This window comes from Vigna umbellata, chromosome 5, assembly GCF_029865625.1.
Source record: "Vigna umbellata cultivar VRB3 chromosome 5, Vumbellata_1.0, whole genome shotgun sequence".
NCBI lineage: Eukaryota > Viridiplantae > Streptophyta > Magnoliopsida > Fabales > Fabaceae > Vigna > Vigna umbellata.
In genome coordinates this window covers 44,891,902-44,910,877 of record NC_142169.1, presented here as the reverse complement: position 1 = coordinate 44,910,877, position 18,976 = coordinate 44,891,902, and the positions used below count along the sequence as shown (strand labels likewise).

Here is an 18,976-nt window from a genome sequence, read left to right as displayed (position 1 = left end):
GACTAGGAAAGAAGTTAAATTGTTTTAGATGGTCACTTATTTATTTCATTAAGTCTGTTGGTATATAGAAAAATAAAGAATCATGTATCAGTATATTTTATGGGATCGAGAAACATACCTTACCGACGTGTCTTCCTTGCTTCCGGATGTCCATATCGCTCGCTTGTCCTTTGATGGTGTTGCTCGCTTGTCCTTTCTGGAAGTCGTTCGCACTCCTTCAGTTCGTACTGCTCGTCCACTTTCACCAACGGAGGGGGAGATACCTGCGAAGATACTCCGACGCTCAAGTCAGGCGTGAGTTATAGAGCCTCAGCTCTCAAGAAGGTGATTTTATTATCATTGTAGAATGTTATCTAGTGCCAATATAGCGTAAGTAGAACGTAGAGGGAACCTACTTGGACTTTTTCCCTGTTATTGTATTTATAAGTGTAAAAACAACCTTACCTGGAAACTTGGTTAGTTACTCATAAGTATCTTAACCGCTTAAAATATCTAAGATATTTTATCCAATAAATATCTTACTATACAAATCCTAATTTTTGTTAGTGATTAGATAGGGTAATATTGCTTGGTTGTTCTTGTACCAAATTTAAAGTGTGCATATGCTGTTTTTGTTATATCTGGCAATATAACCTACGCGTATTGTTGACATGTACTAGTGGAGTAAAGGGGTAATTCTGTTGACATGAGTATATACTTCAAATGAATGGAACTGCTAGTGATTCAGCTTTGGTTTAGGAAAGTGTCTATCTTGCATCCATGATGAGTTAACTGAGTATGAATGAATTTGTGGTAATGCTGCGTTGGCCGGTCCAAATGTTGTCTGGTTGCACTAAATTATTTCTCTGTTGCATCATGTTTTGCATGCAAAAGCCTTTACTGATTTATTATAGTTGCAATAATTGTCTATAGATATGATATAACTGTTGTTTTGGATGGATATTATTAGCACTAGTGCAATCAAGAGAAACGACAACGGTTATTTTCGCTTATAGACACCGGTTTTTCAACCGAGAAAATATTCAGACGAGATAAAAAGTGATAGATTTTATGCCACGGTTAACCGAAGCATAAAATGGTAGGATTATGCTTCGGTTCAAAATTAACTAAAGCAGTAACATTTTTTATTTTTTAAAATTTTATGCCTCTATTCCTTATGAACCGAGGTCGTTTCTCCCCCTCTCCTGTACCTCAATTTCATCTCCTACCTCTCCCATGCCAACAATCAGTTCTCCGGCCCAATTCCCGCCTCCTTCTCCGCACTCTCCGGCCCAATCGGTCCCCTTCCCCTCACCATCGCCGCCATGCCCATCCTCCGTCATCTCCACCTGGCGGCAACTTTTTCTCCGGCCAGATCCCTCCCGTGTATGGCACTTGGCAGCACCTAACGAGCTCATGGGAAACATCCCCGGAGCTTGGAAACCTCACCGCGCTTGGAAACATCCTCCGTCATCTCCACCTCGGCGGCATCCCGTCGGAGATTGGAAGCTTGTCCCAGCTTGTCCGTTTCAACGCTTTGTATTGCGGACTCTCCGGCGATATTCCGGCTGACCTCAGAAGGCTTCAGAATATGGACACGCTCTTTCTTCAGGTGAATGCGCTCTCCGGCTCGCTCACTCCTGAGCTGGGGAACCTGAAGAGTCTCATGTCGATGGATCTGTCCAACAACGTTCTCTCCGGCGAGGTTCCGACGAGGTTCCGACGAGCTGTGTGGAGCTCAAGAATCTAACTCTGCTGAACCTTAACCGTGTAGGAGTCAGCCGTCAGCTCCAACTCCTCCTTCTTCGTTTCTGAAACTGAAGTATATTAGTGAGATTATTATTAATGAGTGAAGCACGTGCTTGGTAAAGTAGCATTGTTATTTTTTAGGGTTAGGACTAGAAGAAGGAAAAGTTGGAGGGAAGGAAGAAGGTGGGGATGTGACACGATGTGACAAGGAAAAGTGGGATGGGATGGGATGTGACACAGTTGCACAGATTCATGCCATTAATGGCCTCGGTTCTGTAATGACTGAGGCATAAACTTCTTTTGACACTGGTTCTGTATAGAACCGAAGGACTAAATTACGTGTCAGGCCAAAACTCAGTGACTTTTTCAGAAAGTATTAGACACCGGTTATGATTTGAACTGAGGTAAGATGCCCTATATGCTTCAGATATTCTTAAACCGGTGCATATAAGTTTGTGAAAATTACAAGATTGCCATCATTTTCAGATAGGCTTCGGTTTTTCTTTGACCGAAGCCTATTAGGCGAATTCAAAAACATATTTTTTACTAGTGTAGGTGATGAAGTGATCATGTTCTATGGTTCATAGCAATGGATTTTATGTGCTAGATGTTGTCAGGTTCTGGAAATCAATTAATATATATATAGCATACTTTTGGAATTGGGCACATAGACATTTTTTTTTAATATTGGCTGTGATGCATCGAAGTTTCTAGGTGTTAATAATTCAGTTTGAACATAGGAATCTTATGATTGGATTTTTTTTAGGTTCAGAGATGTTTCTGGTTTGGTTAGGAAATGTTGTTTTGCGCTCTAAAATGGTTTACATGTGCAATAAATGATGGTGCTTTTTTCCATTTCTCACATGGATGATTTTAATTGGTTAAATTAATGAACTTCGTAAATCAGAGGAATGTGTCTGTATTTAAAATTCATGTCCGAATTAGTGTGTTGTTGTGTTTGTCTGTACTTAAAATTGGTTTGATAAGCAGAAATAAAATCTGGTTTGGTGTAGGAATTGTTACTAGTTAAAAAATGGTTTAGTGTGGTCATTAAAACTAGTTGAACGTAGTGAATTTATATGTTGTATGATACTAAATCAGAATGCCAAGTTAACAGCTAAATGAATGGTGTGTTTTGAGAAGTTCTGATTGGTCATATGTGATGTTTTAAATCTGTTTATGATGCTTGACACATGTATTGTGTGTATGGACTGTTTTGGATTGGTTAGGCAGAGTTTTAGTCTGATTAATATGCTGGTTGTGAATGAATTGTAAGTCCCTTGGTTGTGTGAATCAAAAATTCTGGCACAAAACAGTACCTTGGCTGTTTTAAGTGCATAAAAACTTGGTAATATGTTGGAAAGTTGGTATCAGTATCTAGTGGATGCGGTGAGGATCATGAGAGGTTTGGAAATTTTATTTCTTTGAATTTTTTTTAATATAAACTACATTTATAAAATTATTGAAGGGATTAATGTTTTAATTTGCTAATTATTTTGAGTTTCAACTAAATATTTGAAAGTTTTGAATTAATATTTATTAGTTGTTTTAATTATTTATATTCATTTATACATTAAAACGATTGTTTTGAGATAGTCGTGAGAGGGGGCCCGGTAGGGTACTTAGTTAATCATGCCGATCATTTCTATTTTCTCTTATGTCATTGTGAAATTTGCCCAAGCGGGTCATTATCTTGGGGTGCTCGGTCCAATAGAAGGGCAATTTGGGTTGACCATTATGCTGGATTATTCTGGACTGTTCTGGCTGTAAATATATATGCAGGTCTGTTTCTGTAGTTGGAAATGTAGCAGAAACATACCTCATGTTAAAAAAAAACAGGGAAATATGTCTCGGTTGAGGTCAGAACCGAAGTAGAAAAGCCCGTTATGGCCTCGGTTAAGGTCACACCCGATGCATAAAGGCTAGCGAATGAAAAAAAAATGGGATCTACTGCCTTGGTTGGGGTCTCAACTGAGGCAATAGAGGGGGACATACTGCCTCGGTTCAAAAGGAACCGAGGCCTAAAGTCCTACAAAAAAAAAACATCTACTGCTTCGGTTAAGGCTGAACCGAGGCCAAATCTCCTCCTTTTATGCCTCAGTTCTCACCCGAGGCAAAACTTTTTGTCTCACTTGGATATGCCTCGGTTCAGGAACCATTGTCTATGGGCAAAAATAACCGCTGTCGTTTCCCCTGACTGCACTAGTGTGTGTATAAAATCTTAACTGATCGACCTCTGTCATTGCAACTTTAATAAAAAAATTTCTTAATCCCCTTATACGAAATGTTGAAAAGGGTGAATAACGTTTGATCCTTCTCAGTAATAAGAGACACCCGAGACTTGTTATGGTGTGGCCTTGCATACGACGACAAACGTCTACATGAAAGCTCACCCATTCAGATGAAGTTGGATCGGAGCCACGTTCAACTCCCATAAAAGACCCTTGTGGAAGTCGAACGAACATGTCACAAAAAATAATGGAGTACTTGTAGAAAACATAAAATAGAAGAAAAAGAAGAAGAAAGGTTACTTTAGTATCATAATACTACATGTAGCACCTGATGGAACCGAAGGGTGAAAAGAGAATTAAAGATTAAATTGTGACCTAAGCATTCGAAAATTATTTGTATAAGAAGATTTAACTCAAGCGAAACATGGTATATTAAGTATATATGAAGTTTAGAATCAAAGTATTACACGTGATATGCTAGAGTAGACTTAAAAATGAAGCAATCAACACGTAGGAAAAGTTAGACTTTTTATGATCTAAATTTGGATCAAGAAATGCATCATGTGCTTTGCTTGAGACAACACGAGGGTCATCATCATATCCCTTTTCCATGTAAGCAAGCCAAGCATTTTTCATTCATAGTAACTGTTCTGTTGTTGCATGATATACCCTTTGTCGAAGCAAATGGAGCTAAGAAAAAAAGATAAATCTGGAATTCAGATTAAATTTTTCATGTTTTTTTTCAAGAAAGTCAATTTTATAACTTGGTTACACAAATGGATTGAAAAAGACATATAACTAAATTATAATATATATATATATATATATATATATATATATATATATATATATATATATGTGCATATCTTATCTTAATATTAAGTTAAATTTGCTTTTTAAAAGAGTTTATCATGCATATATTGTCGCAATATTTGTTGCTTAGGTATGATTTTCTTTCGTTTTGACCGATTGATTTTGTACACAGGTGTTCTTCAACTCTTCAAATAGACGCTTTAGGATGTTTATTTCGTTTCGTTTTAGCCTCAAACTCACCTTCAAGGTTAGTTTCGCTTTAGGTTTTTCAATTCGTTTGATTGATTGTTCTTCATACACCATACACATCAAAACATAGGTATATGTAAAATTGAGAGTATGCTCAAACGAACTCTAAATGAAATGAAAATTTGTATGAAGAACCAAGAAATCATGAAATCTCTGCACAAAAATTTCCAGCTCAAAATTAAAAATGTAACTATTTTAAATATTTTTTTAAAGTTTGAAAGAAAACAAAAAAAATTACCAATAAATAGAAAACAATGTTTTTTGCGTTTGTTTGTATTTTTAGGATTTTTTTCATATAGTTTATGTGATACAGAAACAATAATTTAAATATATATATATATATATATATATATATATATATATATATATATATATATATATATATATATATAGACACTTTAGACCGCAGTTCTGGTAAAACCTTAGACAAAAAAGGGTCTATTACCTCGGTTCTGGATCCAACCGAGGCAATAAATTCTTTAATTAGTTAATTTTAAGGGTCTACAACCTCGGTTCAAATTAGAACTGAGGCAATAGACCCAATGTTTTATTTTTGTAATCACGTTACTGCTTCGGGTTTTTTGAACCGAGACTAAAATTCATAACTTTTTACCTTGGCTGAATATACCTCGATTGCAGAACTGCTGTTATAAACCCAAAACAACCGAGACAATATCCCTTAGTTGCATAAGTGTCAATTGATAGTTTTTCTAAATATGTTCATAATTAATTTTGTAAGTGTTTGTATGATGGTTAAAACATTGATTTATATGGATTCATTTCAAACATGAGTTACATTTATTATATTTCAAAAAACGTTTAATCAATTAATCACTAATTATAAGTATTATTTCTATTATTTCTAACTTTACATAAAATTACTTCTGAACATCTTTAAAGTAAATGCACAAAGTGTGTGATGTTAACACAAAAGGAAAAAAAGAGAAAAAATAACTTCAAGAAAAAATTCACAAGAGGAAAGCTAAAAGTTGAAGTGAAAATTAGGGGACAATCTAATTTATAAATTTCAATAATTAAATTACAGTCTTAAATTTACCACTATACTGTATAAGTTATGATTTTATAGATTTTAACGTTCTATTTATTAGTTGTTTTAAGTATAATAGATTAGATCGTTCCTGATGGCCAATATATCTCAAACCTTTGGTCAATGATGACGACTCTGACGCATTATCAGCATACCCCCGGCCTTCCCTCCTGACGTCAGACAAACAAAGCACCATGGTCAACATTATTACCTTGGAGTAGAGAAAGAGATGAAATGTTCGGTAGTAAAAAGCAGGAAAAGTGTAAGTGTGAAAATGACTACGACCTCACTCCCTATTTATAGCCAAAAGAATAATTTTCACAGGTAAATCTCAACCGTTGAACTCAACTTGATTTGACAATCGACAATGTGTGACCTTTCGTTTCAAGCAAATGCATGAATTTTGAGGATCCACGTGTCTCACTCACACCGGTTACTTTTCCTTGTAACCACCACGATAACTACCAACATAATTAATTGTCCTTAAACGAGCAACACAACATAACACACCTCATTACAAAATCACTGATTGTTTATCTGTCCATGACAAACCCCTATGCCCCTCTTGATGAAAGAGATGCTCGGGCTTGGGGGGCCCGTGTATCGTATGACCGCTCGGTCAGTCATGAACCGAGCGGTCAACAGAGCCCTTAATCCAACAACGAAACGATTAGTGAACTGATTGGTCGAACCATGGACAAGATCAACGAATAAGAATAATTATGCTAATCCTAAGTCAAGTCATTAGTGTATGTGCCATAATTGGACTGATACTAATCAAAAGCTCATTCCAAAAGTTTATAAATACAAGTTTAATATTAAAGTAGTTAGTTACTTTTATTACGCATTTATAGCTAACATATTTGGACAAACAATCACAATATTTTCTACAGATAACATCCGATCGAAGCAAACGATGAAAAGAATTAAAAATTAAATTGTGACATAAGCTTTTAGAGATTATTTATATAAGAAGATTTAACTTCAATGAACCGAAACATTATATATTATATATTAAGTATATATGAAGTTTAGAATCAATGTAATACACGTGATATGCTAGAGTAGACTTAAAAATGAAGCAATCAACACGTAAGAAAAGTTAGACTTTTTATAATGTAAATTTGGATCAAGAAATGTATCGTGTGCTTTGCTTGAGACAACACAAGGGTCATCATCGTATCCCTTTTCCATGTAAGCAAACCAAGCATTTTTCATTCATAGTAACTGTTCTGTTGTTGCATGATATACCCTTTGTCGAAGCAAATGGAGCTAAGAAAAAAAGATAAATCTGGAATTCAGATTAAATTTTTCATGTTTTTTTTCAAGAAAGTCAATTTTATAACTTGGTTACACAAATGGATTGAAAAAGACATATAACTAAATTATAATATATATATATATATATATATATATATATATGTGCATATCTTATCTTAATATTAAGTTAAATTTGCTTTTTAAAAGAGTTTATCATGCATATATTGTCGCAATATTTGTTGAAGCTACTATGAGATCTTCTTTTTCTCCATGTAAAATGTTTTTGTGAGATATTTTACTGTAACAGGAAATAAAATCAATTCAATATAAACGAGGACAATTCTATATACATAAATGAGGACCATCCTCATTTTATACACGGGTTTTATAAGGATAAATTAAAATTAAATTCATTTCTTATTTTAACAAAGTTTGTTACATCTATTATGTTATTTATTATTGTGTCCTATCATACTATTCATAAATATATATACTCCTAAATCTAAGATAATTAAGATATACATGTTTTGATATGAAAGATAGTAAAGATCCATACCTACTAGAGAAATAAATCTCTTTATAAATAAATATGTAGTCCCACACACCAAACCAAATATACATATCGACTAAAAAGATAAAACCAATTCAAAGTTAAAACTAATTTAAATTATATAAGTAAAAACATTTCTCATTTAACAAATCTGATTAATGAATTAAACTTAAATTTACTTTTTTATCATACCATAACTAAATTTATGAATAATAGTTAAAAGAAAACGAAACAATATATTTCCTATAATGCTGTCTTCTGAAAAGAAACTACAACTTTGAATCTCTTTTTAATTGTTAAAAAGCATTCCGTTTCTTCCATTTGAAGTAGAGCATCAAAGTAGAAACTATAACATTGATTATGTTATATATATATATATATATTGGGTATTTATGGCATCTCCTCCAGAAGACAGGCAGAAGAAGCTGAAGCTGTTGGAGAGAGACTTGAATTGGTGAGAGTTCATTTGTCTCTGTCTATGTTGTCAGTTATTGAATTTGAGAACTGAGTTTTCATGATAACCATTGCAATCAAACATTTAAAGAATATGTGGAAAAGTTTCATATACTGAATTCATGCCTAAAAAAGTGGTAGTTTCTTTTCATGTGGAAATGATTTGATATATATGGTTTTGGTGTTACTTTCAGCATCATCCAAATTCCCTCAAAATGCAACCACGGCCATGGTTTCTTCTCGCACCTGTTCCTCGCACACCTGATCCTCTCCCACGTGTTCATCCCCTACCTTTCCTTATCAGGGAAGACATTCGGAGTGAGAATTCCTTAGCCTCCTTTATATCTCTGCTTTTACAATTTATTCATGCACCTTTTAGCTCTAAAATTTTACTTATTCCTTCAAAACCTCCTCAAACATAAAAACATTCAAGACGAATAATTCAAGTAATCATTATTAATTTCTTAAAGACCAATATTCAATTACTAAAATAAATAATATAAATATATGATAGATAATTTTAATGTTAGTAAAAGCTGTTAGAAAATCACACTTCAACTTATAAAATTCTTAGTTATCAAACATTACTCATGAAACTAAACTAACTTTTTAGGTGATAAAACAAACTTACAAATTCGCTCATATAAATAAAGAGTATAACTTAAAAAGTATTATAAATGTTATCTCAAATTTATAGAATAACTATACTTTTGGAACGGAAGAAGTATTTAGAAAAATATGTGTAATTCGGTAAATTAAAGTTTTAGTAATTTATTTCTAGGTTCAATATATTTGTTGCCTTCGTATTATTTTTTAAAATTGCATTTTTTTCCTGAACCTAAATACACCTATTTCATTCTGACACTTATAAAACATTATGTAAAATATCATAGCAATAACGATAAATATTATATTATAGTTTATTATAAAATTTCATGATGAAGAGAATATTGTATATAGTGATCAAATAGACATATATTTAATTTATGAATGAAATACAAATTTAAAAATTAGTCTAGTGATGAAAAATATATTTAATTCTTTATTTTTTTAAATGGATTAAATATATTTTTCGTTTTCTCGTGCAGTTTGTTGGATATGATACTTTACGTTTTATATGACTTTTATATAACACAATATGTACATATTTAAGGAATACGTGTATATTTAATTTATAGACGAAACACAAATTTTGATGTTCATTGATAAGTGAAAAATAAATCCTTTTCAATTTTTTTAAAAGTTTTAAAGCACTTATTTTGAAAATAATTTTGAAACTTCAATAGACTTTAAATGATAAATTAATTAATAATTAAGGTAAAATTATTTTGTGAAACAAATTTTAAAATATAAAATGAGAAGCGAAAAAAAAAAATGCCTAAAATCGTATACACTTAAATTAGAATACGGTCATTTGCATATACAAGGTAGTTGTAATCTATTTAAGCTAATTGTTTCCAAAGGGCTAGACTTATTATAAACTTATTATATTTTCCATTCACAAAGAAATTTATTATTACTAGTAATAAAATTGTTACTATTAAGGTAAATATTTTTCATGGGTCTTCCATAGCTTTCCTTTTTGTAATTGAGCTCGAAATTAATTTGAATTTTGCTCTCTCAACCTTTACAATTTGTCTTGTTAAAGAAATTTTGTACAATTTCATTCTGCATTTGAATCATTAGATTATTTCCATAATGCTTATATTGTTTAACCTTTTAATTTTGAAAACCTTTTTCTTTTAGCATGTAATGATCATAAAATAATTTTCTTAAATGATACAATTCATAACATTTAATCTCTACTTAAAATAATTCGATCAAAGTATGAATTCAAATGAACAATGAGATATCAAAACATGTTTCAGACCATTAAAGCTCTTTATAAACATATTTGAGTTATCTAATAATTAGCGTTACCTTGGGTTTATTTAATAATTTAATCTGCCTTAGGTGGTCTAACCCTTAGTTATTTAATGCCTTAATCGTCTAATACTTTAGTCATCTAACACCTTAGTCATCTAACATCTTAGTTGTCTAACACCTTAGACATCTAACATCTTAGTTGTCTAACACCTTAGTCATCTAACATCTTAGTTGTCTAACACCTTAGTCATCTAACATAATGACTAAGGTTGTCTACGTTAAGATACAAACAAAGTCTCACATCAGATAAAATAAAATAAGAGATGAACATAAGTTTATACACACATAAGATACTTTCATTGATAATAACCTTTTTAGGATGATACTAAAAACAAATCTATAAAAGCATATTAAAATATTAGTTTTTTTAGGGTCCGTTAAGTTTACACAACTAATTTTTGAATTGGATTTATTTTTATTTACAATTGTCTCGAAAATAAAATATTAATATTAAAATATTAATCCGTTCATTTTTCATTAATTTTTAATGATTTTTATTTTTTGTTTTTTCATGTTTGAATCACTTAGAGTCGATTTCATCGATACTAAATTTTAAAATGTTGAAAAATTTTCTATATTAATTATAGTGTGGATTTAGAATGGTTCCATAGACTCTAATTTAGTGAGTTTCTATGGACACTTTAATTTGATTTGATGTTAATCTTCAACATTCTTTTAGTGATACTTGCATCAAATTTATATATTAAAATCTGATCATAGCATCAGTTGATGTAGGATATACAAGAAAATATGTTTTATTAATATTATTTGTGAAATCTAATATTGAATAAATAAATGTATCTGTTATGACATTGGTGCTGATATTATAACAATTATAAAATAGTGTTTGAATTGTTTACTTTCTTTTATTTTAAATATAATTTTGTATTTTATATCTTCATTTTCCTACCTTTAGTTTTAACTTATTTTAGCATCAGGAGAACTTGGAGATGCCAAAGAAGCTACAATTCCTATTGAACTTTCTGAAGTAAGGAAATTAAATTTTGAGGAATTACCTAACTTAAGGGGTTTTTCATGTGGAGATATTGTTGAATGGCCATTCTTGAAGGACGTGATTGTGAACCACTGTCCTAACTTGAAGAAATTTGGATTGGGAACAATAAAAGAATCACAATTAAAGAGATTAGTCTTAGAAAGGCAAGAACAAGATGACATTGATACCAAAATTCTCCACCTTTTTGAATTATCGGTTAGTTCTCTTTCAAAATTCTAATTCATTATATTTTATGCAGAATTTTTCCTTCTTCAAATCGTGTCTTAATAGTCTGGAAAATAGTTCAAATTTTATTAATTTGTCTCTAGCTTTCTCTTGCCAAATTTTAGAAATATTTTATGACGAAAACCAGTAAACTTTCACATAGTTAAACATAAAAATAAAAAGTCAATTTTTTTGGATGTGTGAAAGAAAATTGGAATATATAAAACCTAAATTTACTTGTTTTAAAAGTTATAATGACAAACTAAAAACCAAGTTATTAATAGTGAAATGATAAAAATAATTAGATTAAATAATAATTATTATATATATATATATATATGAGAATGTGTGAAACTATATGAATGATATTAAAAGTAAGTAAAAATTACAAAAATAGAATGAAAAATCTTACAGGATCAATTCTCAAGGATGGAAAAGTACTTTATTGACGACAAGAAGGAATTAAAAAAGACAATTGATGAGATTCGACCTTCACATTTTAGGAACCTGCAACAACTTTCGATAAAATGTTGTGATGAAAGGCTAAACAAATTGTTGTCTTTATTGATGAAGAGAGCAAATAAGCTTGAAGATATCAGCATTGAGAAATGCGAAACTTTGGGACATTTGTTTGATCTCAACGAATTTACCCCTGACAATGATGGACATGGAAAATATTTTACACAAATAAAGAGATTGATATTGATAGAACTACATGACTTGAAATGCATATGGAACAAGAATCCAATAGGAATTATTGGTTTTGAAAATTTGCAAATGGTACACATAATACATTGTTCCTCTCTACAAAAGTTATTCACTCCTTTTGTAGCTGAGAAGCTCAGGCAACTAAATGAACTAAAGTTAGAGGCATGTGAAATGTTACAGCAAGTTATTAAGATTAATGGTATCATTGGAATAATTAAGTTCCCAGCATTAAATAAGGTGGAGTTCAAGTCTCTCTCAAGATTGATTCACTTTTACGTGTGTCCTTTAGAATTCCCACAACTAAGATCCTTGATAATAGAAAAATGTCCTCAACTAGAAAAATTTACAATTGGGTTTGCAACTATGTCACTAATATCTAATGTCAGGTCATTTTCTGAGTTGAATGAACTCAAGTTAGATAACTGCCACAAGTTGGTATGTGTAGTCTCAGCATCATCTAGTGCCTTGCAAGAGTGGAAGAATTTGAAGAAACTCATTGTAAGCCATTGCATCAAATTGGAAATGGTATTCAACATTCATGGTGAAATATTTCCTTATACAAATGTCCTACAACATCTGGATGAATTGATTTTGATTGATCTACCTAAACTAACTCATGTCATCAGTAAAAAGTTTGTTAGGTTATATGAAAACTTGCAAAGCTTACAAGTGAAGCAATGTAAGTCACTTAAATGGCTTCCAGGATCTCTAATGCTGATACGTATAAACATTTCAAATTGTGAAGCCTTGGAGAAAATTACGATCGCTGATGATATATATAAAGGAACAAGAGGAAAACACACCTTTCCTGAGTTAAAGTTTGTCTGTCTTAAAAACTTAACAAACTTACATACTATTTTTCCTTTTACATCTCAATTTCCTTCCTTAGAAGAATTGAAAATAACAAATTGTCCCAATTTGACCACTTTTGTTGAAGAGTCTAAGGAGCAAAAAGATCCTGCAAAATTCGTCACTTCAAACATTTTCTTCCCAGATTCAGTAAGTTTCTTCCAAAATTCAGCAAGTTTCGATTTAAAACTATAAATGATAGTCATGATCATCTATGTATGCATAAAAATGACAATATATATAAATGTTTTTCTATACATATATAGGAAGTGTTATTAATTTTTGTTCCTACCATTGAAACTTATTGTTTCTTCATTACTTCCTCGCAGTTATCACTGGAAACATTAAAGATGTTGTATATGAAAAATCAAGATGTTGAGAAACTTTGGCACAACAATTATCCTACCAAATCATTTTGTGAAATGGAATATCTAACTTTGAGTAACAACAACAAATTATTGAATGTCATCTCTTCTAACATGATCATAAGATTTAACAAGTTGAAAAAATTAACTTTGGAACAATGTGAGGTATTGACTGAGATATTTAACCTTGAAGATGACAAGCCAAATGATAATATCCAAGAACTTCTTCCTCAGTTACAGGAACTGGCATTGAGTAACCTAAGAAGTTTCACATGTGTTTGGAACAAGGAGCCTCAAGTTTCATTTTTTCCAAACTTAATGTCACTTCACTTTGTTCATTGTGGAGCCCTCCAAAGTCTATTTTCAATTTCTTCTACAAAAAATCTTCAAAATCTCAAATCATTGAAATTGTGCAACTGTGACAAAGTAGAGGAGGTAATATCTATTGATAATCGAGAAGACATGACAATCAGTTTTCCAAAAATGGAATGTCTTGTACTCAAGAATCTTCCGAAGTTTCTCAGTTTCTATCAACAAAATGGAACAATTCATTTACCTAACATACAAATTGTACAGGCAAGCAATATTCCAAGCATGAAAACATTTTCAGAAGGTAGAGTCATCACCCCATTGCTAAGATCAATACATGTAACATTTGTCAGGAAACTCTGGCTAGGAAATTTAAACAAGACCTTATCACATATCAGCAACAATCCAAGTATCTAAATGTGATATGCAAAGCTTTGAAATGTATAATACTATCGTGTGAACATGTTGATATATACATATTATATATACAAGACAACAATTTCCTTTTGATGTTATTTGCATATCTTAATTGGTTTTTGTTATATCATTTTTAACATGGATTATTATATCATTATGTGGTTAATTTGATTAGTAAAATCCTTTTAGGGACTTTCAAACCTGTTATTTAACTATTTGTTTATTATTTATAATACTTTTCTAGTAACAAATATTTTCAATTTATGTTTTCTCTTTATTTTTCTAGGAGAATTCCATTTGTGGAATTTTTCGATTCACCTTCATGAGCACCACGAAAATGGCATTATCAATAAACTCAAGTACTCTGAAATGAAATGAGTTATGCCATCCTCTTTCGTGGTTGAGTCATGGAACATATATTTGGAAAATTTGTTCCAATTAGTTTAAGGAATAGGAGCACATCTTGTGTAAAGGTTGGTAATGAAAGATGTCAAAGAACATAATACTTTATGTGTTTGGAAAAGGTTCCCCATGTAAATGGGTGTATTCCTTAATAAAAAAAGTACTCTAACTTCTATGTTTCTTGACTCGGGTTATGCTCCAAACATGATATGGTGACAACAAAAATAATAATAAAGATTTAACTTACAAAGAATGTTTGATCATATAACATGAACCTAAAATAGGATAACAAATATATAGGATAATAAAATTTAGTAGATATTATTCACATTTATTCTAATTTTGATGAAATTTCTTGGATCGATTGAGTATAAATACAAGTATGGATTTATATTTTAAATTTAGTCTGGAGATTGATTATCAATTTTGTTCTTGAATCAAATACACTAAGTATTCAATCTTTAGTATTATTTCCATAAAAATTAAAATTTGAGTTTCCTAGTTGAGAAAAGTATCAGAAGTTGAATCAGAATTAATATGAAAAATACATAAAAAGGATGGAAATTCAAAAATGATTAAAGAATCAAATAATTCTTCTTATCAATTTTCTGAAGTTTCAGATGTAATTTTAAACAAGTAAGCAATTTAATTAATCAATTGAACTGATTTACAAATCAAATAAAAGTGTCATTCAATATAGTTGAGATTTAATTATCAAATCAATATTCAATCGATTCTTAATTATATTTCTATAATCAGAAACACATTTTAGTCACAAAAGTTCAAAACCTGGAGCAAGAATAGAACATACTCGAAGCATTGAATGATCAATGTATAACACAATTCAACTTGTTCAATTTTGATTCCTTGAACTCAAATTTTATTTCTCTGTATATATTGATGAAGAATGAAATAGAGATAGAAGTGGAGAAGTGGAAGAGTCAAAATTAAAGTAAGGTAAGGGAGGAAGGGAGATAACGAGGCAATTCCTATAAAATATAGGACATACAAGAAACGAACAAATAATTACATGTTCATACTAAAAGGAAAATATTAAGAATAGGAACATGAGAACGTAAATATTGGTCAACTATCGAGAATGTTCGCGTATAAAACCTCACCACAAAAATAAAATATCTAAGAAAAACAAAGAACACATAATTAGTTTCATGATTTCTAACATTAAAGATTATGTGAAACTAAGAATTGAGATATCTTTATTAATCAACTCTATATAAAAAAAATCGTTAAAACATTACTTTTTCTTTATTACTTTTTCTTTATTACTTTTTCTTTATTAAAAGCATAATAACACGAATCCCGTTCACACCACTTTTTTTTCTGTTTCGATACTTACTATGTTTCTCTATCACACTTGTTTATATCATGTTGGCATTTTCTCTAAGTGATTTTATTTTAATGTAATAAAATTAATTTATGTTACTTTAAATGTAAATTAAAAGTTATAGTTTGAAAAAAATATTAAAAAAAATAATGTAAATGTAAAATTAATACTATTTAATTATATATTTCTTTCTCATAATAAATATATATAAAAAAGTTTAAAAAAAATCATTAAATTACACTGAAAATGTGGTCCTTGAATTAAAACATTTTTATGAAGAATAGTAACTTTTATGATCACTCTTCCCAGGCCCACTTTCCACTTCTTCATCATCTACATCTTTCCTTTTCCTTTAATTCTTTTATTTCTGCTATCCACTCTTCCCAGGCCCACTTTCCACTTCTTCTTCATCTAGATCTTTCCTTTTCCTTTATTCTTTTATTTTCTTAACAGATATAGCATCACTGGTAACATTTTATTTTATTTCAATACATCTTGTCTTTAAATAACGAATTTGTCAAACACTTAACACAAGTTATTTCTTCTCTTATCCCAGAGCACAATAGCATCTATAAAGTTAGAAGATTTTGCAAAATACTTACCTCGAAGAAGAAGAAGAAGCTGCTGCAAAGAGAAAGATGAACCCGAGAGCAACGCGGCCAAGGGAAGTGGTGCAGCGGGGGCGGTGTGACGAGGGCGGTTCGGCGGGAGCGGTGCAGCGGCGGCGTCGACGAGTCAAATCGAGGCACCAACGCGAGAAAGATGAACGAGAGAAGCACCAATGCGGGACGCACCTTTGACCTCCAGTGAGAGAAAAGCTTCGTCGCGACGGAGAATGTTGCACCTAGGAAAGAAGAACGGTAGAGGTTGCTCCAGGAACTTCCAAAACTGCAAGGAAGAACACTTTCGTTAGGTAAAATTTTTAACTTGGGTATTTTAAACCATACTACCTCGGTTCTACCTGAGACAGTAAAGCATTATATGCTTCGGTTAGACAAACCAGCCGATGTCTATTCTGGAGGAAATTTTTACTGTCTTTAGACATCGGTTTTGATTTTAGTTGAGGCAGAAAAGACTTTGGACACCATTTCCAGAAGAACCGAGGTATATAAATTCGAGAGAATTACCAAAATGTCACCGCGTCTATAAAGGTCATACTGTGAGAGTGAGAGTTTAAATGTTATTTTTTTACTGGTGTTAAACCTAAAAATTTGGCAAATGAATTTTGTGTACATCTTTATAGCACATTTAGGCTATGTAAATGCTATAAAATCGGAGGTAAACATGAATATCAATCCAATTTGAAAAGTTTAACCTAATATACACAGAATCTAATTCGAATGGTTTCTTTATAAATATTTGGCAAATCTACTTCAAATTCTAAAAATTATAGGAAAAAAAAAGCTTCCCAGAAAACCATATGTCCATTTTGAAGCCTTAGAAATATAGAATTGAATGCAACTAAAATAAAAAACCATATTGTATAAAAAAAAAAGATAAGGCCAAAATAGTGAGCAAAAGGTCATATGAGCTACAATACAAAATTAAAACAAATGCTTATGACCATTAGACTATACATGTTTAAGACTATCACAAACTATTGCATTAAGCCATCCATTGATTCAGTTATACTCATTACACTATAGGAGCTGAACAGAGTTAGTTAACCGATTTAACAATACTAATAGTTTTAATGAATAGACAAAACTAAACAAAGAAATTTTACAAGCTTAAATCTTTTCATAATTTATGCAAAGAAATTATATTCTTCCATATATAAATTCATTATTTTTAATATTTGAAAATTATTGTTCAAAAAATTACTCAATGGACACAAATTACTCTACAACACAACAGTATATTATGTCCTTATTTGTTTGTTATGGAGGAATGCTAAGATCATTCAAGGAAACACCATTATTTTCCGTTGATATTACTCTGAGTAATATCCTGATTTTATTCAAATTATTATATTGATAAACTGATTGATATTCCAAGTTATATTCATTATTCAGATTGTTCTCATCACGGTAAAAAAGATTTTTATGGTCTATTATTTTGGATATTTAACCTTTAACCAAACTTCGACATCATATTGGGAGACATCAATTTAATGTCGGATTCTCCACTAAACGTTAATTAACATTGATTACACGTGGACAAATGTCGAATTTGACGTTAGACCTTTGTTTATTCGACGTCCATCTTTGCTGAGTGTGTCTCTACCTCACTGAGCGAGAAAGTCCTGGGGGAGCCACTGGAACAAAATTGACGTCGCATAGTGCACTAACAAATTTGGATTAAATGCCTTTATAATGTCTCTTAATGCATCCAATTTTTAGACGTAGATTCATTTACAAAGGGTTAGAAAATTAATATGTTTTCCAATTTGATTTAAAGTGTTTGACTGTTTATGTCACGGATAGAGTGAACTTAATAAATAACTTACTTATATTATGGATCAAAGTTACACTGATCTTTAAATTAGTGGACTCTAGCTTAGTATTGACTTCAATCAACAATTCATGCATTTCTTTTCAAGAACCATATTGTTTTGATATTTTTGTTTTTAAAGATGGAATGAGGAATGAAAAATAAAATGTAGAATAATACATGAAGAAAAGAATGAAGATGAAGGTTTGTAGGAATATAAATATGTAATAATAGGATGGAACAATATGTCCAACAAACAACAAATACCGTTAGGATAGGCTTTAACATAGTTTTGATATCATGTTTTTGGATATTTAACCTCTAACCAAATCTCGACGTCATATTAGAGACGTCAAATTTGACGTTAGTGTAGGGAGGGACAACACACACACACACACATAGATCTCCACACTGGTAAGATATTGTCTGCTTTGGGTCAAGCCCTCACAGATTTGTTTTTGGTACCACTCCAAAAGGCCTCTTACCAATGGAGGTATCTTATGTGTATATAAACTCATGTTCATCTCTTATTTTATCCGATGTGGGACTTTGTTTGTACCCAACATCCTCCCCTTAAACAAAGGATTATGGTTCTTCTACCTCTCCTACAGCGAAAGTCTTTTCTTATCTCGAGTACACCATGGTCATCACTTCTCTTTCACAATCCATGG

The 18,976-nt window shown here is 31.2% G+C and overlaps 1 protein-coding gene and 1 long non-coding RNA gene across 2 annotated transcripts; both read left to right on the top strand.

The window, feature by feature from the left end:
- The first annotated feature begins 1,156 nt into the window (after positions 1-1,156).
- LOC124833813 (putative disease resistance protein At4g19050) lies at positions 1,157-14,200 on the top strand. Its single transcript, XM_047308372.2, has 6 exons — positions 1,157-1,695; positions 1,754-1,809; positions 1,870-1,998; positions 11,191-11,468; positions 11,892-13,184; positions 13,364-14,200. The coding sequence occupies exons 1-6, from the start codon at positions 1,157-1,159 to the stop codon at positions 14,123-14,125; spliced, it is 3,057 nt and encodes a 1,018-aa protein (XP_047164328.2). The 3' UTR covers positions 14,126-14,200.
- A 1,871-nt stretch (positions 14,201-16,071) lies between these two features.
- LOC148198459 (uncharacterized) lies at positions 16,072-17,117 on the top strand. Its single transcript, XR_015779875.1, has 2 exons — positions 16,072-16,339; positions 16,429-17,117. It is a non-coding gene; the product is annotated as an uncharacterized LOC148198459 (long non-coding RNA).
- Positions 17,118-18,976: the final 1,859 nt, after the last annotated feature.